Here is a 22,136-nt window from a genome sequence, read left to right as displayed (position 1 = left end):
AATCACCGAATTCTGTTATTTACAGTCAAACTTCATTATCTCGAACTAAATGGGACTGTTTTAAAAATTCAAGATATTTGAGTTTTCGAGATAACAATGGTGAAATATTTTAAAAATAAGTGGTTTGGACTTAAAAATCACTTCGACATATCCATTGTATTCAAGATATCAGTGTTCGAGATATCGAAGTTCAACTGTATGCAGCCTTGCATAATCATGTTCTCTTTCTGTTGATAAAATATACATTCACGCCCCCCCATCCCCCAACCAAAAAAACCTATAACAAAAGAATAGTTTTTCAGGCACCAACGCATTGATTACCGGGTACTGCTGTTCTGAAAAGGGAAAGATTTAGGAGAAGATCCTTCCCATAACAATTTGGGCCTCGCCCTTGCAATCAAAATAAAGATTTACTAATTTTGGGTTATGGGGATTAAGATTACTTTTGGAAATTAAAAATGCAATCAAAATTAATACTTAAAATATAAATTGATTTATAAGGATATTAGTGGAAAATACAACTCACAATTTATTTTTAAAAAATATCAACATCATGACAGTGATTTTAAATCAACTGAATTTTACAAATAAAATGGATGGTTTCAATTAAAACAAAATCAACATACAATCAATTTAATCATACTATTGGATCACTTCTATCTTAATTTAAATTGATTTGAAATGATCTGTTCCTATATTTCTTTTGCATTCACAACTTCTTGATACATGTACTTCATTGTAAATGTTAAACTAATTTTTCCGTCCATGATTGAATAATCCCTTCTGTTATCAAACCCAGTCAAGCATAAAAATATGTAAAGCAGATTTGGGACAAAAGACAACAAATCAAATAAAAAAAAACAAGCTGTGGAATGATGTGCATGATTATACCTTTATATAAATGGAGTGAAGGGTGTATGTATACCTACATATAACCTTCATCAAACAATTATTTTGCTGAATAAATATTCATATTGGACTGAGTGTCTGTATGTGAAACTTTACCTTTATCAAACAATATCGCAAGTAAAAGTCACAGAAACAAATATTCTAATCATTACAAATAATTTCCAAATTACCAGTACTAAATAATGCAATGAAAGTTATTGAGATTACCAGAAAAAAAGTAGAGTCAAATCAACACAGATATTACACACTGCAATATATGCAATCCTCCAAACACATTTTAATGCCATAAAAATGAAAGACATTGCTGATTAAATTTTCAATTATATGGGTGAAAATGACCTGCATCAAAAATAATGGTAATTGTTCAGTTTTCCAAAGGACTTGGGTACATTTCTTAATGTCAGTAGAAAAATGAAATTATTAAAATCTACTTGAAAACAGTCCTATTTGGTTTTCTTTAAATTAAACAAGCATTGGAAATTCAAAATAATTCTTTTTTAGTTTCTTGACCAAAATAAGCCTAAGAGCAAGACATAAAATCAATCTGTTTAAAATCAAATCCTTTGATCCGCTCACGAAGATCGCTACACTAGGTAGCAATCTTCGTGAGCGGATCAAAGGATCTGATTTTAATCAGATTGGACATAAGATTCAAGTCATTTAAAGGACTGCCAATAGTGCTGATCAACAGGTCTAAAAATGTTTGTATCACCACTCCTACACATCTGCTTCTACATTAACCAACATCAAGATTCAGATCTGCATTTCTATTTTCCATACAGATTAAAATCCTGGATCATTTATCAGTTCACTCGAGATTCAAAAGCAGTTTTTACTACTTTGTAATTTCCTCTTAGGATGTATATCTTTTATCTTCACATGCATAATAATAACAAGCATAAACATATGTATCAGTGTTCTGTTGAGATTTAAAATAGGTTTTCCTAATTTCCTCACAGGAAACAAGTACAACGTCTTCGGTAATTGAAATTCAAATGAGTTTTTCCTAATTTCTGCCATGAAGATCTCTTGTACAGGCATGCATGTCTTTATTACTTCTGTAGCCATGCTATACTCAACAACTGATAAAAGAAAGTCTCCAACATTTCTTTGCATGCTCCAATCATCAAGTGCCATCTTCATCCAAATCATCATCAAACAACAGAGTCTCCCATCAATTCTCTACAAGCTTAACCACCACATGTCATTTTCCCCTGAGTAGTCATCCATCATTTCTCCATACAATCCGATCATCACGTGCCATCTTCCTCCGAATCATCATCAAACTGGCCATCCTCGATCTGTTGTTCCGCTCTGTATTTGGACACTGGCTGTACGTGGATGTCATATGGAAGACACAGATAATCATCCACCACATACCCTGCCTCTGCCAGAGTCTTGGGTCGTGGATGCTGGTAGATGTTGTTGAAGTAGTTGTCATCTACAACAAGAATTTCTTAATGAAACAGGACCCCAAAAACTTAATCTACAGTTACTCACACCAAAACGTTTCAGGTAAACTTATTTTAATGGCAAGAGTTATCTCTCTTTTTATCATTACTTAATGGGGAACAACTCTGAGTCATTACATTTTTATTAACTTTATTTGAAAAATGAGTTAATTCCCTTTGTTTAACAGTATTTTTTTCCAAACCTACCATACTGAATATTGAAGGGATCAACCACCTCTTCCAGCTCATCATCCCAGTTTTCTCCTTCCATTGCCCCTGCAATGGCTTTATACCCATCATCCATGGTGTTTGACACAGGTTCAGTAACTGAAATAATAAGTTCCATAATGCTAGTGTTTTCATGGTAATTAATTTACAAACATGAAGTTGTATTTTTAATTCAAACAAAACACAAACATTTTTATCTACCTTAAGGTACCTCACTACACCTTGAAATAGTTTCTCAAATCAGCAGAAATTTACTTGATTATGATAGAAAGAATGATGGATAAGAATTATATATATCAAAGAGGCGAAAAAATGTACAATTTTAGATAAAAAATGATATTTTCAAAAATGTCATTCAGTAAACATGAACAAAAGCCCCAGGTGGATTCGAACTCATTACCTGCGGTTCACAAGCCTGATACTTTAACCACTGCGCTATGACGATATACATCGGAATCGATTGATACAAACAGTTTAACAAAACATTTAAATCGCCATCTTGTGACGTAGTGTCTTAAAAAGTATAAGTCTCGGTGTAGTGAAGTACCTTAATTAATGTCTTCAGAAAATTGCATTGACAAAGACAAGTTGAAGATATCTTTTCAATACCTTTACTGTTTTTGAACATTATACATTTACCCTACAGAGAAGTCAATTCTTGAGCAAGTATACTTGTCTTAAAAATCAAAGTTGGAGAATCCTCAATAAAAACAAAAAACTTACCATTCCTGGGCTGAAAAATGGGAGGTTCATAATCATCTTCTTCATTTTCCTCCTCTTCCTTTTCACTCTCACTCTCTTCCTCCTCCTTTTCATCTCCCCTGTAATACTTCCTGTTCCGAACCTCCAGGAACTTAAAATCATCCTTACGCACAAACTTCTGTCTCCTCCCTTTCCCCTCGTGAGATCTCCAGAAGGACATTCCGTGGTCCACAGCATCCCGCAGCAGGTTCTCACTGAATCCCAAGTCCTTGGCTGGGGCTTCAAAGTCCACTCCTTCCTCAGATACATCTACCTATCAATTCCAAATTAAAATTCAGAACATCACTTATACTAGATACTGCTGTCCAACGGCACAGAATATACCCTTACATTTTTAGAAGCCTTCTGCACAGTTGTTCCCATAAATGTAAATGAAACATGACCATGTCCCTGAGCATTACATAGTCTGGGTAATCATTTTTGAATCGCAATGCCAAATTCGATCTTAAACTTTTGGGTAGTTGTGTCAAACAGAAACATGACATAGCCAAGGTCTTGTTAAAAAAGGCTCTAATGATATGTTTCTAGACACCTCCATCTTGCATAGTCAATATATTGATGACTATATCTTACATACCTGTAGTTGGATATTCTTTTTTAAATTACCAATACAGTTAAAAAGTATAATACAAAGTAAAATTGAATTTTGGTGATTATACTTGGACACTACCTGGTAACAACCACAAACCCCTTTATGTCTCAAATCTGTTCATGTAGTACCTTTATGACTTTATCCCCCAACATGGACAAATCTTGCCTAGCCCTGCCCCTCCAGTTATCCTTCAGTTCTGGGTCTCGCTGGGGGTACTTTGATTGCGTTACTATTTGGGGAACGTCATACCAAGGAATGTTGAATCGATTCTGAAATTAAAAAATAGTCACATGACTTTTTTCTGCTTGTAATAACCTGGAATTGGTCAAGAAAATACCTGGTACATGTATTTCAAATTTGAGATTTTAATTTTTTTAAGCAATGGCAAGATTTTAACAGACCCAACCCCATACTGGTACTTGATTGATTTTTTTAACAGTGGTGAAAATTTTGATAAATACATACTTCAAAGTAGTACAGACTTTCATTTTTATATAAAGAAAAATTTATAAATTCACACATCAAATATGGCATTTGGTTATATATTATCATGACAAGTATGATTGTCTGGAAAATCATTCTCATAAATAAAAATCACATCATTCAAATTCAAATTAGAAGGCCATGAATCTCCATCAGTAATTTTCAAGCAGCTAATGGAAAGCTATCAAATGTAAGTGTTGAAACTTATCACCAAGAAAAAATCTGTTTGAAATTCTACTCTGGGGGTAATGAACTTGCTGCTTTTATAAACCTTGTCACACAGAAGTCATTACCTCTGACAAGTCCAGTCGAACTAATTGTTTGAAGTTATTCAAGGCATCTGGGATTTCTGTCAACTTATTGTTGAATAAATCTAATGACTTCAGACCTGTCAGTTTGTTGAAAGACTGTGGCAGCTCTTCTAGCTAGAGAGGGAGAGAACTTTAGAATAAAATACACACAAACAGCTCTTATTTTTCCACAATTTGACATAGTACCAGTAATTCTTTTTTTTTTAATATGCAATGGTAAATATTCCCATTTAAATTATAATTGTCTTTAGAAAATATTACACCAATATCTGCAACTCTTTGCTTTTCATAAAAATCTGCAGCATAAAATCAAGATGAAAATCAAGCATGCATAAAATTTAACTGTTCTTGTTTTTAGTGATTTACAGTCCGAAAAAAATTCTTTGCACTTTTATGACAATTATTACCAGGTTATTATCGAGACGTAGATCCTCTAGTGCAGAAAGGTCACCAAACTCTGAAGGAAGAATCTGAATCTTGTTTTTTGACATTTGGCAGACTTTCAAAGACTTCAGCTTACAGAAAGAGTCTGGTAGCTCATGCAGCGCATTCTGACCTGTAAATAATTTTTCAAAAATGTGCTTTTAATTATGTGTACTGGCACATGTCAGTTAAACATACATGTATTTTGAATACCCCAGCCAAACACTTGGACATATTATTATCCTGACATGCTGAAAATCAAATGAAAAACAAAAATTTATTCTTCAGTTTACAAAAACATATTGGAGAGTTTGTTAAAGATTAACCTTCCTTACCCAAGTCAAGGAATTCCAAGTTTACAAGATTTCCAAAATTCTCTGGTAGTTCCTGAAGCAAGTTTTCATCAAGATATAAAGCACTCAATTTTGTCAAATCACAGAAACTTTCAGGAAGGTAGGTTAACCAGTTGCCATTTTGGAAGGCTCTTCTCTCCAATTCACCTATACAGCTTCCCAGTTTGAGGGTCCTTATATTGTTCATGCTTCCAAAGGAATCTGGTAACCTATCCATAAAATTCCCTCCCATGTCTAGGAGGGTGAGCTTGGAACAAGTTGAGCCCATTTTTTCACTCAAGGCACACTTAGAAAATTGATTATCACTCATGGAAATTTCCAAAGCCTCCCTCATGTCTGCTAACCAGAGAGGGACATCGGTCAGTTTATTCCGATCAGCATAAAATTTCAGAACACAGTGGGCAGAATTAAAATGATGCGGTAAATTCTCCATATGATTTCCTGAGAGATCCACAACCTCAAGATTTTCGAGATCACCAAAACTATCATGAATCTTCTCCAGTTTGTTGTTTGACACATTAAATATCTTTAATGACCTTAATTGACCTATGCCCTCTTGAATGACGACAAGGGAATTATCCTCCAATTCCATAACCTGAAGTTTTGATAACAACCCAAGAGTAAGCGGAAGTTTTACCAACCTATTCTCATCACAATAGAATATCTTTAAACTCCGAATTTCACCAAAATTATCTGGAAGCACTTGAAGTTGGTTACCTGTTAATTTCAAAACTTCCAAGTCACACAGACGACATAAGGAGTCTGGCAGAATCTTAAGGTTATTCTCATTCATATGTAAATCCTTCAACTGAGACAAGTTTCCTATGCTTGGCGGCAATTCTGTCAGGAGATTCCCCACCAAGGAAAGAACTTGTAGATTTATGCAAACTTCTCCAAAAGAGGCTGGGAGCTCTTTGATATCATTGAAATCCAACACTAATTTGGTGATATCTGGACCAATCCCATTCACTATCTGAGGGGGCACTCTATAAAGATCTTTGGACGATAAATCAAGCACTCCTCCATCAACTTTCTCTCTGTAATCCTCATTGTCTGATGCATCTGCCATGTCTACAGAAAATTGAATAAGTTACGAAAGATTGCCCACAGATAGCTAAGTTAGTAGAGCACCTGACTAAAAATTCAGACAGTCTGAGTTTGAATCCCTATCTGGTCCATTATTATTTCTCCTATCTCTTTAAATCTGGGGCCAAGACCAACCCTAACCAATACTGGGTATTATCCTCAGAGGCCCAGAGTTGTTACCTTAAGAATTTATGCCAAATTAGGTGCTTGGTTAACTTTATAACACTTAATAATAACATAATAGAAAGCACCTCTATATCTTCATATAACTTTACATTATATTCATTATTTTTTTTTCATAATCTCTAGGATTGTAACAAATTTAGGGCCTTTGACAATAACACCTGCCAGGTAAAAGACCCTGCAGTGGGATGTTGATCTTTAAGGGCTTAGGATCATTTAAGCAGTGGCGTAGCTAGACCAGAAACGAAGTGCATGCTTAAAATGGCAGGGGGTATGGGGGCCGCCATGAGGCCCCCAGTGGGTTCAGGGTGAAGCCTAGTGGGGGTCCGGGGGGCAAAGCCCCCAGAAGCTCATGGATTCTGACGATTTTTAACACTAAAAATCATCGCAGAAATTGAAATGAATGCTCACTATTTAAGCATATTTTTAGGCAGTTAAAATTGTTTTGGTTATAGTTTAGGCATAAAATAAAATCACAAAACTTATCAAAAGCTAAAAGAAGAAAAAACTTATGATGATTGTTTTTGACCCACTCAAAGCTTTAAGTTCATTTTCACCTAGTTTATGGTAATGAATATCTCAATAAAGCTGTGATTTTCTATGGGGGAAATTTAAAAAGATGTGTAAAAGTAAGTTCAAATGCAAAATAAAATCTTTGCTTTATTTGGTACATGCATTGTGTACTGTTTCTTTAATATGGTACTGTAAGACCACATTATGTGTCGATATTTGGTACTTAAGACATCTTTGTTTAGCATTGATTCCAGATAAAGTAGGACCGGGTGACGGAAACGGGTTGATGGAATAACCAAGTATGGACCTTAGTATTTGAATTCTTTTTTTTTTCTCTCTTTATTTTTTTCACTGAGTTTCTTCCTTTTTTCCCCGAATGATGTGCATGCTCAGGAATATAAGCATTCATAATAGCTACGCCAATGTTAAGGGCTGGCGGTCAGACCAGTTTGATCACTGGTGCCAGATATCTAACTAGTTAGAAACCCTGACTAGATATTTCGGACGCCTGGATTTAAATCCCAGTCTGGCCTGTCATTATTTTCCCCATTGCATATTACAATTACAATGACATCGACTGCAATCAATGTATAGGATAAACAATCATTTTGAATTTAAAAATTGTAGATCTTAGTTTAACATTTGAAAGCTCCAGCACTTAACTTGTTTCAGTCTTTCATCAAATTGTTTTTCCTACTACATAAAAAATGATGTTTTTTTTTTAGCACTTTTCCAACGTACCCACAGGCACTTGTTTCTGAGAAATATTTTTACCCTATAGTATAATAATAACACAAGGTATCTAACTCCGAATGAGGTAAACCACCCCCTCACGTGTGTTGCAGTCGTTTTCGCTTTTATACGAAATGCAATGCAAAAGTGTTTAGTACCATTTTCTTCTACAATAAATTATCTAAACAACCATACATAGCATGCTTACTTTTGTTGTATTCTAATGTGCATAATCTGCGTCAAAACACGATAGACTTCAATTGAACCGTAGGCACTGACATGATAGTATTGCAGAGAATAGTGATTCGGATTCTGATTGGCTAGGAGTCTGTTTCTAAAATAACACAGGAAAACTGAACGAGTTATTTATAACCTCGAAGGAAAAACATGGGTGCCAAACATGCACTCAGATTTAAAAAAACCTCTTTGGTATTATACAGAAATATAAGCATTGTATGCTAAAGGTTTTTTTTTTGTAGTAAAATCAGAACCAAGTGACTGATTTTTTAAATTGCAAAATACACACAGCCCATTGTAAACTATGTAACGTTAACTATATATTGAAAAAAAAAATGTTTTTGTATTTTTCTTTATATGTGTAAGCTGTCTATTATATAGTTATTCATTTAATTCATAGTTAATTGTTGTATTTAATTCATACCATGAACAAAATCCTTCTTTACGCTCCATTGCAAAATTCACTGTGTTTTCAAATTCTACCGCCTGAAATGTTTTCAAAATCCACTATCCGGTGATTATCTTCTTTTTTCTTTCAACGCAATGAAAATTCCCGAGGTATTCCGAAAACCTTGGAATTCACCAGTAGCTAAAAATAGCAGCTAGCAGTAGCTGATCATCAATTCATATTTAATTAACGAAACGTTTATTTTGCAATATTTTATTTGTTTTAAACATCATTAGTTTTTTGCAAATTTTAGACGCTGAAAATGTTTTTTAAATCACGTTATTTTATTTTTTTTATTCTCTGCGATACCATCATGTCAGTGCCTACGGTTCAATTGAAGTCTGTCATGTTTTGACGCAGATTATGCACATTAGAATACAACAAAAGTAAGCATGCTATATATGGTTGTTTAGATAATTTATTGTAGAAGAAAATGGTACTAAACACTTTTGCATTGCATTTCGTATAAAAGCGAAAACGACTGCAACACACGGGAGGGGGTGGTTTACCTCATTCGGAGTTAGATACCTTGTGTTATTATTATACTATAGGGTAAAAATATTTCTCAGAAACAAGTGCCTGTGAACGTACCATATTAAGCTAAACAATTTCTATAGTTCTGCACTGTCCTTAGCATTTAAAAATAAAATAAGATTGAAGAGTTGTTAAAATTTGTACCTACCTGATTCAAGATAAAATATACATTCAAATAAGCAATATAGCAGAGTGCAACAATTTCCACACGTTTACTCACTGAGTCAGTCTGCACAATGTGCTCCGTGGTCAGTTTACGGCCGGAAGTTTATGATTACGATATAAACATATGGAAAAAAATAATATAATAAAGAATTATATTCACTATCATTAGTTTTATATCGGTAAAATTAATATTTTGTAACATGTTATAAACATGAAAATATGATTGATCACTGTTTGAAGTGATTAAAAAGTAAACCCGGATATTTTGCGACAACCAAAAGACAACAATAACAAATTTTAAAGTCTGACAGGTGGCTTGAAACTTTGATATGTTCAAAACTGAATGCATACACAATTTTTGCAAAATTTTGATGATTAGAATGGTAAGCTAATAAATCTGAGATGATGTCTATAGGAATTTCATCTAAATTTACCTACATGAAGCAATAACAGCACATTTACTGTGCACTTGACATGCCTCAACATGTATCATTGGGAGTCTTGTGTTTGACTTTCAGTGCTCATGATAAAATAGATACATTATGGATGCACAAGGGAACTGGAAAGAATTAGCAGCACAGAAAGAAAGGGAATGGAAAGAAGTAACAGAATTAAGGTATTATTAATGTGGTCATTTTGCAAATATTCTTAATATATTGTATTCACATATATTATATTGAATTCTGTGGGCATTTTTGTTGGCATTTCGTTTTCAATTCACTAAAGGATTCAAACATTGGAAGCAGCACTGAGTGGAAAAGAAAAAGATTTGCAAGAGGAGAAAGCTAAATTTTCTAAACTGAAAGAAGACTTTAAGTACAATCTTAAAGTTTTGGAGGAGCGAGATCAAGAATTGGAGAGATACGATGTTACTTTTTCAGGTAATGATGATGTTTTCAATTGATTAAATAAATTTTAAGTATCATTAGCTAGTTAATATGATATTTTTGCCCAACTCCCTATTCTTTTAAATTGATAAAAAAAATTTAATAACATCTTTTTTATTGAAATGATAAATCTCATTATCTTTTGAATTGCCTGAGAAGATTTAAAGGTAAAATGACTCTGCAAAGTTAAAATAAAGCAAAATATTTTTTCACTGCCAGTATGGAATAATGAAACTATAATTTTTTTCTTTGTTAACAGAACCGTGCATGTATTTAAATTGACAATCATGGTCTTCCTTCCTATAGACTGTATGATTTACTAATGATAGTTGAATGAACTCTATTTCATAGAACTGAAGGCACAGTTAAATGTGAAAACTGCCGAGATCAGTGAATTGAAAATTCAGCTAGATGATGCTAAATCCTCAACAAAGAGAGAAGTTTTGGCCCAAGAAGATCTTCAAAAACATTATCAACATAGAATTAAAGAGAAACAAGCAGAAATTGATTCCTTTAAATGGTAATTTTAACAGTAATGATTAATGCAGCCAATAATTTATATTCAAATTCATTTGAAAGTTAATTTGTTATTAATTATAAAGAGAGCAAATCGGGATTTTTTATCTTAAATTTAATGTTTTAGCTCAAAAGATTCAGAAATTAATCAAGAGAGGAAAGAATTTGAGATGTTTAAGAGAAACTTACAGCGACAGCTGAAGCAGGTTGAGGATGACCTGGATACACAAAAAAGAGAACTGACTATAAGTGAGTTAAACAGTGTGTAGAATAACTGTTAGAATGACTGAGTTATTCAGAGTTATATTATGAATCAATGAAAGGGAATACCAAGCATACTAAAACATATTTTGGTTTAATATTTCAGTATCATTTTAAAATCTTCAAATGTAATTTGTTTTATGATGAATTCAAATGGTATTTAGCATTATTGGAATTGGATGTATTGCATTCTGGATAGCATGATACTACTTTTTTATTTTACCAGATTTTGAAGATGCCCTGAAAAAAAGGGAGCATGAATTTAGACTGCAGAAAGATGAAATGAGTGCCAAAGTCCTTGAATATGAGTTAAAGGTAGATTAATACATTTTTTTTAAAAACTTCATAAACTAAACCATGAACACATGTAGATTGTACATCAATATTAAATAAATCATTTTTTTGAATCATCAGATTTCTTCGAAGTCACAAATTCTGTAGGTACCCCTTAGCAATGAACAAGTGTCCCCTAGAATTGCAACATTGATTAGACTTTAAAGGAACTGTGACTTTATTTCAACAATTAAACTTCATCCATAAAATCATGGCTACATAAACTTTTAAAATTTAGTCAAACAACAATGACACCCCACCCACCCCTCCCCTTCAAACAAAAGAAAGAAAAATTATTTTTTTCCTTGCTTGATTTGATCTTGACATTGATCATTTCAGGCAAAGCTTTTAGCCAAAGAGTTGGAAATAATGAGAACCAGCCAAACGAAGGAGAGTGAGCAGTATAATATGGTGGAGAGCAGTCACAGGGACCTGGAGAAAAAGCTAAAGGAGAAGGAGTGGGAGCTGGCAGATGTTACCTCCATGAAGGATGCAAGGTACATCCGCATGTACATGCATATTAATCATTTTTGTGCTACTGGAATTCAATATTTTATTTATTAGAGATGAGTCTTACTCTGAGGTTTTAATTTAAGCTTATTGCCATCAAATGATTTATTTTTTGCAAATTGTCGAATCATACATGCTTTGAAAAAAAAAGGATGGGGGTGGGTTGGGTTGTTGATGGAAAATCTACTTTGTGGATGAAATTGATTATTGACTGGTGTCATTGTTAAATGTTTTGTTTAATGTTGTATTTTTTTTCTCAATCAGAATTTCAGAATTAGAGATCCAAGCACAGCAACTTGAAACCATGATGAATCGGATGAAAGAAGACTTCCAAAGAAAGTAAGAACAGAGTTCCATATTATTAAGTCTAAGTTTTCATATTCACCAAATGACAGTTAAGTTGAGTGACAAAAACACAACTGCTTACAGGCATGCAGAGTTAGACAAACTGGCACGTGAAAAAGAAACAGCTTTGACAAAGATCAAGGAGGGATACACAGAAAGAGAGCAGTCTTTGCAGAGCAATATCAGAGAACTACAGGGTAAACTTGAGGAAAGCCAGGTGGAGATGCGGAAACTAGAGTGGAACAAATCTGATCTGGAAAAAGAAAAAGATCTACAAATTGAAAAGTAAGCAAATTATGAATAAGTTTAGTTATGCAATGCATGAAAAAAAACTCTCTCTCTCTCTCTCTCTCTCTCTCTCTCTCTCTCTCTCTCTCTCTCTCTCTCTCTCTCTCTCTCTCAAACATTATAGTGAATATTTCTGTCATATTATTAAAGTGCTGCCACTTTCAAATAAAAAAAGAAGAATATTTACTAAAGGCTACAAACTCAGCTATACATACTTTTTTGCATATCTAAATTTTAGTACAGTGTAAAACATTTACAGGGTATTTGGACATGTATGTGTACTAGTATTTTGAAAATATCAGTGTAAAGGAGTTGTATCATAATATTTTATTTTTCTTAGATTACAAGAGGAGCTATACCAACAAAAGGAGAGATGGGAGAAACAGATTGTGGATGTTTCTAGAAGTCAGGTCAGTAAAGATGTGGAACTCCAGCGATTGAGGGAGAATGAAGAAAAACTAAAGTCAGAACTTCTACAAAGGAAACAGGATATTGAAAGGTACATGTAGTACATCTTAGGATGAGACATAATTGGTCTTCTGCATGAGAGAGCAAAAATATTATATTAGTACATTTGATAAAATGTAATAGGAAACTTGGGGTAATCAAGAAGAAACTTATACACGTATCTTGTTTCCAATTTACTGTACTCTAATACATGATATAGATACAAGAAGGACCTGTCTCTGGCTGTGGAGAGAGAGAGGTCCATGGAGCGGAGCCGGACTCAGCTGGAGCTGGACTGGCAGAGGCGATACGAGGAGAAGGAGTCCAATCAGTACGAAAAGTCCGAGGACCTGATCAAGAAACTCGTCAAAAGCAGGGATGAGGTAATCTCAGAATCCAGGATTAAATTAGTTGAATTTCGTTGCCCTGCTTGGAGTTTTTACATGTACATGTATATCATATGGGTTTGTGTCGGTTTTCATGGTGAGAGGTCATGCAATTACATATCAAATTTCAATTTTTTAAATTCATCATATTGTTACCTGTTATTTTACTCAAAATATAGAAAATGGTTTGTACATTGAAGATTACGGTATTTTTCATTTGTATACAAATTGAATCGTAAAAAAAAAAACACCAAAAATTTTAAAGTTATATATTTATTAAGTTTGAAGGTGCAATCATTTACCAGTATTCATGTTCTTCATATAATGATGACAAAAAGCATTAATCATTGTTATATGGTGTAAATCTGTCCACAGGCTCTAGCAACTGTCAAGGAGAGGGACCGAGACATTCTACAGAGAGAAGCCTTGATCAGAGCCTTACACAGGGAGAGGGAACAGGCCCTAGCCACACTAAAAAAACACGGCCTCCCTGTCAACAAGAATATCAATGTGAGTTTACATCACCATCCCAAAGAGAACAGCTACATTCTAATGCTTTACATCTTCACATTAATTTCTCCTTTCCTTCTTTTAATAGCGTTTATTATACCCCCCGCAAACAAAGTTTGGGGGGGGGTACATAGGAATCACCTTGTCCGTCCGTCCGTCCGTCTGTCTGTCTGTCTGTCCGTCTGTCTGTGCAATCGTGTCCGGTCCATATCTTTCTTATGGAGAAACATTGGAAGTTCTTACTTCACACAAAGATTGCTTATGACCTAAAGGTGTGTCATGACCTTGACCCAAGGTCATTCGGGCATGGTCAAGGTCACTGGCAGAAAAAGTGCAAAATTCGTGTCCGGTCCATATCTTTCTTATGGAGAAACATTGGAAGTTCTTACTTCACACAAAGATTGCTTATGACCTAAAGGTGTGTCATGACCTTGACCCAAGGTCATTCGGGCATGGTCAAGGTCACTGGCAGAAAAAGTGCAAAATTCGTGTCCGGTCCATATCTTTCTTATGGAGAAACATTGGAAGTTCTTACTTCACACAAAGATTGCTTATGACCTAAAGGTGTGTCATGACCTTGACCCAAGGTCATTCGGGCATGGTCAAGGTCACTGGCAGAAAAAGTGCAAAATTCGTGTCCGGTCCATATCTTTCTAATGGAGAAACATTGGAAGTTCTTACTTCACACAAAGATTGCTTATGACCTATGGGTGTGTCATGACCTTGACCCAAGGTCATTCGGGCAAGGTCAAGGTCACTGACAGAAAAAATGCAAAATTCGTGTCCAGTCCATACCTTTGTTATGGGGAAACATTGGAAGTTCTTACTTCACACAAAGATTGCTTATGTTTAAAGGGTGTGTCATGACCTTGACCCAAGGTCAATTGAGAAAGTTCAAGGTCATTGTTTCAAAAAAGCTAAATTCTGTCTGTGTCATGTCTTGTATTAATGGAAATATTAGAAGCTAAAAATTAACAGTTTTCAAAAATAAAGCAGTTGTTATTTATAGAAAATGGACAGTGAAATAGATTCATCCAATATTTTCTGTAATAGCAAAAATACACGCGTTATGATTTTTTTCTTAGCGGGGGGTATCAATTGTGAGCTTGCTCACAGTACCTCTAGTTATCACTTATGTGTACAATAGTTTCTGATAACTATTGTTTATTCTGAAGTTCACAACTCAGACTTTAAAAATGTAAAAAAAAGTTGTATCAATTAATGGTTGCATCTTAATACAGTTGTGAAATATTCATTAAAATACCTTTGTAGGTTGATATAGACAAAGTATGGAAGTTTGCAGATCCAGAGGAAATTCTTTCTCTAAAGGAGCAAAATGAGAGTCTCAAGTCAGTAATCAAAGAAATGCGAACTCAGATGGAAATTCTAGGACAAGAGTTGCCTCCCCCTGAGAAAAATGCAGAACCATCCTCAACAGCTGGAGGTATTACAAAATGCTTATAAATGGATATTACAATAAATCGGATCTCAGCGGGGTTTTTTTCTATATTGGGTATTAATCTTACAAATATGAAGTCTATTCATTGTTTCATTCAGAGTATGTGCAGAGTTTAGAAAATGAGGCCAGGGCACTGCGAAAAAGAAATCGTGAACTTGAGCATGATATGGATACGTACAGGAAGTACGGGAGAGCACCACCTGTCGCTCCATCTAATAAAGAACAGGAAGAGGAAGTTCAGGAAGAGGTTAAGGACAACTCGGCTGTTCGCTCTCATATACAGTCTCTTAATGATCAGATTGGTGAGTTCAGAGAAAATCTACCTGTATATGTACTTATGGGTATGGAACAGAACAGTAAGGTCACTACCATAATAGAACATAATGTTACACTGATGTATCAGGGAAAGAACATTAGAGGCTGTAAATGGTAGTTCTTTAAAATGTATTCTTGTTATGGTAAATTGAATTAAATTTTTACAGTCTTTTACTTAAAGGGATGATGGTTTTAATTTCACTCTATTTATATTGACGACAGCAGTTCAATCTGTTTTATGAAGATATTGCTTTTTGTAGGTGCACTGAGGTCAGAAAAAATTGAAATGACAGCTCAACTAAAGAAACAGCAGGCCAGAATTCAGTACTTGGAGGGTATGGTGGAAAAACTTAACAAAGAGGTTTGCATTGTTAAAAAATTGTCTGTGAGAGGTTTTTGAACTGCAGTAAGATAAGGAATGTGAACATTAATTGATTTCATTTTCTGTACTTCAGCTTGTTAATTTTTCCTTCACAGCCAAGGCAGAAACAAGTTGAAATTGACCAGTTGAAATATGAGTTGAATGCCCAGAGGAGGAGGGACCAATCAGAAATTGGGGCTCTGAACCAGAGAGTGGGTGAATTGGAAATTCAACTGGTGGAAGCTCGTAAAGAAGCGGATGAATATTACAAAGCTACACTAGAAAGAAACATGGAGGTCACCTCTCTACATCAACAGGTAAAAAAATATTTTTTAAAAGGAACAAGGAATTTATATTTGTAAACATGGACAGTAAAATTTAATCAAATAGTTATCACACTAATCTAGTAATTTCCCCTCTATTTCATTTGTATGTGCAGATATCAAGTTTGAAAGTAGAACTTGCAGAAAAAAGACCAGAACTCAATTTTGGAGCACAGGTAAAAAAACTTCTCTGCAAACGAAGATGATGCATATACCGGTTCATTTATATGAAAAATTTGCTATTTTATGCTGTTGCTTTGTTATTTTGTTATGTTTATCTTTCTCAGTTTGATCATTTAATCTTTTTAATAATGTGATAGGAGTTAGTCATACAGCAGTTACAGGATGAAATTCTGAACTTGAGAAAAGGAGCCACCAATGCCCTAACAGCAGACATTGCTGCCACAAACAACAGTTCTCCTGTACAAGAGCTGAAGAGTAAGCTGAAGCTAGCTGCTAAACACATCGCTCAGCTAGCCAAAGAACGACAACAGCTGATAGAGATGGGAAACAAGCTACGGGCAGAGCTCAACAAAGCAGGTACTGATAAAGTACTTTATGATATATGGTCATGTTACATGATGCATTGATAAAGATTTTGGGAAGGTTATATTGTTGATGACATATGTAGCACTGGCAGTAGGCATCTCTTATTAAATTAGAGTTATGTATGTGATGTTAGACATTAAACTTTCTGTGTGTGTGAGAGAGAGAGAGAGAGAGAGAGAGCATATATTGCATGTTATTTATCACTTCTTGAAGCCAGCAATCTTGTTTGGAACTTCGTTTGCATGTTGAATTGATTCAGTAATGGATGTGATTTTCATTTCAGGGATTAAACCGCCAGCAGCCTTACAAGATAAACCAGAGCCTGTGTTCAGTGCAGAGAAAATGAACAACACTGAGCTGTCTCAGCACCTATCTCAGCAGTTCCTCAGCAAGCTCAACCAGCTAGAAAAACTGCAATATGAGCTCACAAAACAGGTCAGAATAAGGGTCAGGCTAAAATAGGTTGACTGAAACCGGTTTACATTGTACTTGCAAATTTGTAATAGATTTCAGACATATGGATGAAAAGTTATCTTAGACTATCTGGTATCTCTGAAAACGTCTAATGTTTAGTTGTTTACAGGGTTATTTTGACCTCATTTTTTTCTCCCTTTTACACTTGCAAATAGTTCTGCCCTGTCTTGAATTATAAATAAATACTCTTTCTAATTAAACAGTTATTTAGAAATTGTTTTGAATTCACCCAGTCTTAAATTTGCCCACTGACAATAAGGGTGAAAAGAGCAAAAATAAAATGGGGGTGAATATTTTCTTGTATATACTACCACCTTATTTAAATTTTGGTCTTGTGTGCCTTCACAGCTTCAATACCGGTATATGATTTCTAAGTTTTACAAAAGATGGAATTACAATTTTGATTCAATAACCTCATTACAGCAATTACAGTATGCTCAGAAGTTTCCTGAGCCACAGAATCTAAACACCAACAACTCTACTGGATCTGACCAAGAATACCGACCGCCCCCAATCCTGAAGAGGACATCCAATATTGGTTAGTAAGACATGGGTGAGATTAAAGGGGAATAACTCTTAAGAAATGATAGGACTCTAACACTAGTTGTTTTTTATTGACAATTTCTATTTATAATATTTAATATTTTGGAAATGTTCATGCATTTTGAGGTCGTGCATCTTATCAGTTCAATGATACAGCAATAGTTGGGCAGCAAAGGGTAGAAGCTGCAGAAACATATATGTACAATATCGAACTTGTGCAATGCCTTTGTTATTTTCTTCTGTCCTCTATTGGCATTATTATGGAGTGTATTAATAAGATATTTTGTTTGGAATTTTAGGTACCAATAGAGATCAACCCTTTAACAGTGTAAGAGAAAGTCAGGACACCTTCAATGACACTCGGAGATCCATCAGTCCTGTACGATTCAGCAGAGAGGGGCCTTTAATCAGAAGTCTGGATGACAGGGAGCAGTTCTTTAGTTCAGATCTAGACGACAGGGACCAGTTATTAGTCACAATGTCCTCAGCAGGAGGGGAATCATTGGAGGAAGTTTGGAGGATGTTGGATCGCCCCACACCAAGTCCATTTACCACACCTAGATACTCAGGGAAAACAGGTAAAAATCCATTATTGTACTTAAACGTTAACTTCTCGTAATCGGAGCCGTTTTAATGTCAACATTGTTTGTTCAAACTTTGGAATTTGGATATTGGTATCTTGGATACCATTGATATGTCTTAGTAATTTTGAAGTTCCAAACACCTTTTTATTGTATTTAACCTCTATTACTTTTTTGGTAGGGAAAATTTTCCACTTTTTTTCTAACATGTAAACTTTTACAAATTTAAGACAAATCTAGGAAGAGCTCTTCGGAAGAATCATCCAATGAAATTAAAGTAAAAGGAAAGCAACCCACAATGCATCAGAGGAGTAAACCAGAATCGAAAACCTCTTCCATAAAATCACCCAAAACATCTCGCAAAGGACCTCAAAAATCTAAATTTCGAAACTACAACAAAAGAGATGATGACGATGGGTAACCAGCTGTGATATTATTTTTATCATTAGTTGTTATTTTTATTTACTCTGTTTATTTTAGTACAAAAATATGAAATAAATATACTTTTACTCATTTAGAAAGTTTTGTTTGTGACATATTTTGATATGGAGATATACCAAGAACAAGCTTAGGATCAAAGTTCTAATTGAGGATTAGTTTTATTTAAAAGCTCTTGTGACTCTTCTTTCGAAAAAAAAACCCAGATAATTCAGTAACAGGTTTATTATTTTTTTTAAAACAGTCAATTCTGCACATTACACTAAAAACTCTCATCCTCTCTCTCTCTCACACATACATTGTACATAATCACAAAGAAGCAACATTTTGAGAATCATATCTCACAGGGACAGGTGTGTCTCACAGAATGAGACTTTTCCTTCTAAAATACAAAACTATGTATCAAACATTTTTACAAAAAACTGAGGAAGTGTGTAATATTATATGTATGGTGTTGGCATATTTCCAACAGTTTCTGCTGTCCAATGAATATTCATATGCATGAATGTTAATGTCATCACTTCCTCTTGAAGTGTCTCTGGATCTCAAGTCGTTGTGTTTTCATCTTTTCTCTGTAGGTAGCAATGTGTATGTCCATGACTTTGTTCTACAAAAAGAAAATTTCGAATATCAATGATTAATGTTGTACGTAATGAACATTTGAAATCTTTAATGTTCTAAACATTTGATGCTGAGTGTGTGAAGTCCAGACAGTTTTTGTGACGTCATGCAAGGAATAATTCTTATTGGATTTTTGACCAAAATATTTCCCATATGATTTGAAAATCACAAAATGTAACAAAAGCTTAGGATGATGGGAGCTAAATGAAATATAATAGTTACTGTATTTCATAATTTCTTCTCAATGAATATTAAAACCTGTCCTAAGGGTAAAAAACAAATTTTGTTCCTATCATGCTGATGAATATGGTAGAACAGTTGAAATGATAATAAGTTCATTTTTTTTAATCATGTTAACTTCATCATAGATCAGTTGTCAGTCATGCAAAATAACTTTAAATATTGAGTATCCTGCATAGGTATTATTAATAAATATGCCTTATTAAGTGAACTTGACAAAGGGATTATTCAAAGTTGGTCAATGGGGGCATTACCATCACAAACATTGAATCTACTTACAATTTTGTTTTCCATGCTCTTTTGATGAAGATCTGAAAATTCTGCCACAGTCCAAGATTCCATGGCTTTCTTGCCAATAATGAGGAAAGGGCATTTTGGTGAATGACTTTGATGTTCTGCCCTAAAAATTAAAACAATTTTTTTTAGTAATTACCAGTAATCATCATTTCTGTAAATTTTAATGTACCTCATCAAATGGTTTAATATTCATGTGCATTTATCGTAAAACATGGACAACTTTACTTCATTATCCATATTATATTGGAAAGGATGAACTATATTGTATATTAGATGGGGAGGGAGAAAGTTGAGGCAACAATAAAAAATTTCTTACCAGCCAACAAATTCAGTAATTTTTAAATAATTGGGATAAATATTCATTTTCTATAATGCTATGAATAATATACATGTATTTATACCATACCAACAAATTGCGAATAAAATTTATATTATACCCTTTTTTGTACTTAATTATGTAAGATTAACAAAGATTTGGGCTGCACTATTCGTACCAGGGATCATCATTTGGTTCCCATCCATCTAATTCCTTCATGCAGAAAAAGCATCGCACCGCATCAGGCTCATCCTCTGTTGGACAGTGAAAAAATCCAGCAGCAGCCAACTGTAAACAGGTGATTGAATTAATACTTTAGTATACATTCAAGCAAAATCAGTTTAAATTTTATGTATTTACATTTGCAAATATTTTTCCTTATATGAACCTATAGAAAAGCAAAAACTTTCAATTCTGTATGAACGTTTTCGTGACATCACAATGATAATAGCATGCGCTTATCGCTTGTCTTATTGAAAACATGAAATCTTGGTTATTTTAACAGTTCTTAACGATTTGTCTTTTTCAAACATATATATAAGTAGAACCATTCTAACAAGACCTTGGACTTTTGGATAGACGTAGCTATCTATTTCTTACGTCAAAACAAGTTAAAAATGACGCGGTTTCAAACGAAATATGCACCGATTGCGTAGTCTTAGCTCAAAAGCCAGACAAATCTTGTTGATTTCAAAGAGCCATGGCTGAGTGGCAAGCAATGAAATAAAAAGGTCTACATCACATTGCTGTTTGACACAACTACCCAAAGTCCAAGCTCTTGATTAAATGGTTCTAATAAACAGCAATGTTAAAAAGTTCACTGGGATATGAAGTTGGTTGGTATGTGATTAAATCTACTGAGAAGTCCTTCGGGTTTCACAGGATTTGATCATGTGACCAACTAACTTCATATCCCCGTGAACTTTTTAAATTGCTGTTTATTTCTTAAATGAAACAGTTAACGCATTTTCTATATATGTTCATATGTGCATAGTTGGCTGGAAATTACCAGTGCAATATTTCCCGTCCTGGGATGTACATGTACTACAGTTAAGTTTTTCACAAAACTGCAATATGATTAAAATCAGCTGTTATTCTGATAGTCAGTACCTCTCTCCAATCAGAATTACTTAACTGGGAAATATAAATTTGAATTATTTTTTTTGTTTGATTATTTATTCAGTGCAATATTATACAAATGCTGTATTTCCACAGAATTACTGTGGAAACAGTCATTCAACACTGACATCAGATTTTAAATGATCATTCAGAAATTCATAGCAGAAAGCAGATACATAAATAACATTGTTATTTATGCCTCTGCAGAAAGTGAAGACTTCATATCCTTCAATTCTGTTTGGTTCATTTAATGTACAAGATTCGGCTTAACTCTGATTTATCATTATGGAATGACACAACGACGAGTTATAGCTCCAAAATGTTCCAGCCAAGTCACAAGACTGAAAAATCCGATTTCCATTGTTTCAATTATCAAATACAATACCTTGTCGGGTGTACAGTTGCAATCAAAACCAAGAGGCCAACTCTTGAAAGTTTTCAGCCTTTCATTGGGCAAATACAACATGTAATCATTGCTCTTAATATAATCAGCCATTCTATTTGTTTAAAAATCCCTCTCCGTCATTAAATTTACTTCCGGTGGATGACTGGGGAATGGGTAAATCGAGAAACAGGATAAGTTTTGTGAATTTCACTTCTAACATTT

At 34.2% G+C, this 22,136-nt stretch overlaps 3 protein-coding genes across 4 annotated transcripts; 1 reads left to right on the top strand and 2 right to left on the bottom strand.

Moving 5' to 3' along the window:
* Positions 1-509: 509 nt before the first annotated feature.
* LOC128167773 (leucine-rich repeat and IQ domain-containing protein 4-like) lies at positions 510-9,501 on the bottom strand. 2 transcript variants are annotated; one of them, XM_052833680.1, is made up of 8 exons: positions 9,394-9,501; positions 5,495-6,583; positions 5,144-5,292; positions 4,719-4,850; positions 4,071-4,211; positions 3,312-3,603; positions 2,568-2,687; positions 510-2,350 (listed from the first exon to the last, which is right to left on the bottom strand). In XM_052833680.1, exons 2-8 carry the CDS (start codon positions 6,579-6,581, stop codon positions 2,163-2,165), a joined length of 2,109 nt encoding a protein of 702 aa, XP_052689640.1. In that variant the 5' UTR covers positions 6,582-6,583; positions 9,394-9,501; the 3' UTR covers positions 510-2,162. The 2 variants fall into 2 exon arrangements, with proteins under 2 accessions (XP_052689640.1, XP_052689642.1); XM_052833682.1 differs by having other exon boundaries at positions 9,466-9,485.
* Positions 9,502-9,685: 184 nt separating this feature from the next.
* Positions 9,686-19,019, top strand: LOC128167782 (coiled-coil domain-containing protein 57-like). Its single transcript, XM_052833695.1, has 22 exons — positions 9,686-9,793; positions 9,929-10,026; positions 10,137-10,291; positions 10,649-10,817; positions 10,941-11,062; positions 11,301-11,389; positions 11,747-11,904; positions 12,182-12,256; positions 12,347-12,547; positions 12,891-13,049; positions 13,218-13,380; positions 13,759-13,893; positions 15,166-15,337; positions 15,451-15,654; positions 15,928-16,028; positions 16,145-16,345; positions 16,468-16,527; positions 16,672-16,891; positions 17,184-17,335; positions 17,798-17,912; positions 18,217-18,495; positions 18,729-19,019. Exons 2-22 carry the CDS (start codon positions 9,953-9,955, stop codon positions 18,917-18,919), a joined length of 3,195 nt encoding a protein of 1,064 aa, XP_052689655.1. The 5' UTR covers positions 9,686-9,793; positions 9,929-9,952; the 3' UTR covers positions 18,920-19,019.
* Positions 19,020-19,146: 127 nt separating this feature from the next.
* LOC128167781 (baculoviral IAP repeat-containing protein 5-like) lies at positions 19,147-22,082 on the bottom strand. The gene is made up of 4 exons (XM_052833694.1): positions 21,915-22,082; positions 20,589-20,698; positions 20,077-20,197; positions 19,147-19,543 (listed from the first exon to the last, which is right to left on the bottom strand). Exons 1-4 carry the CDS (start codon positions 22,023-22,025, stop codon positions 19,454-19,456), a joined length of 432 nt encoding a protein of 143 aa, XP_052689654.1. The 5' UTR covers positions 22,026-22,082; the 3' UTR covers positions 19,147-19,453.
* Between the last annotated feature and the right edge of the window lie 54 nt (positions 22,083-22,136).

This window comes from Crassostrea angulata, chromosome 10, assembly GCF_025612915.1.
Source record: "Crassostrea angulata isolate pt1a10 chromosome 10, ASM2561291v2, whole genome shotgun sequence".
Lineage (NCBI taxonomy): Eukaryota > Metazoa > Mollusca > Bivalvia > Ostreida > Ostreidae > Magallana > Magallana angulata.
This window is presented reverse-complemented; position numbering and strand designations above follow the sequence as displayed.

What these genes read in the sequence shown, in the direction of transcription:
- LOC128167773 (XM_052833680.1), bottom strand. Translation starts at nt 6,581, where the DNA reads ATGGCAGATGCATCAGACAATGAGGATTACAGAGAGAAAGTTGATGGA. An exon ending in TACGTCTCGATAATAACCTG is followed by an intron (nt 4,851 to 5,143) that starts GTAATAATTGTC and finishes CTCCCTCTCTAG; the next exon opens with CTAGAAGAGCTGCCACAGTC. An exon ending in TTCGACTGGACTTGTCAGAG is followed by an intron (nt 4,212 to 4,718) that starts GTAATGACTTCT and finishes TTTTAATTTCAG; the next exon opens with AATCGATTCAACATTCCTTG.
- LOC128167782 (XM_052833695.1), top strand. Translation starts at nt 9,953, where the DNA reads ATGGATGCACAAGGGAACTGGAAAGAATTAGCAGCACAGAAAGAAAGG. An exon ending in ATACGATGTTACTTTTTCAG is followed by an intron (nt 10,292 to 10,648) that starts GTAATGATGATG and finishes TCTATTTCATAG; the next exon opens with AACTGAAGGCACAGTTAAAT. An exon ending in TCACCTCTCTACATCAACAG is followed by an intron (nt 16,346 to 16,467) that starts GTAAAAAAATAT and finishes TTGTATGTGCAG; the next exon opens with ATATCAAGTTTGAAAGTAGA.
- LOC128167781 (XM_052833694.1), bottom strand. Translation starts at nt 22,025, where the DNA reads ATGGCTGATTATATTAAGAGCAATGATTACATGTTGTATTTGCCCAAT. An exon ending in GCAACTGTACACCCGACAAG is followed by an intron (nt 20,699 to 21,914) that starts GTATTGTATTTG and finishes ACCTGTTTACAG; the next exon opens with TTGGCTGCTGCTGGATTTTT. An exon ending in GAACCAAATGATGATCCCTG is followed by an intron (nt 20,198 to 20,588) that starts GTACGAATAGTG and finishes TTTAATTTTTAG; the next exon opens with GGCAGAACATCAAAGTCATT.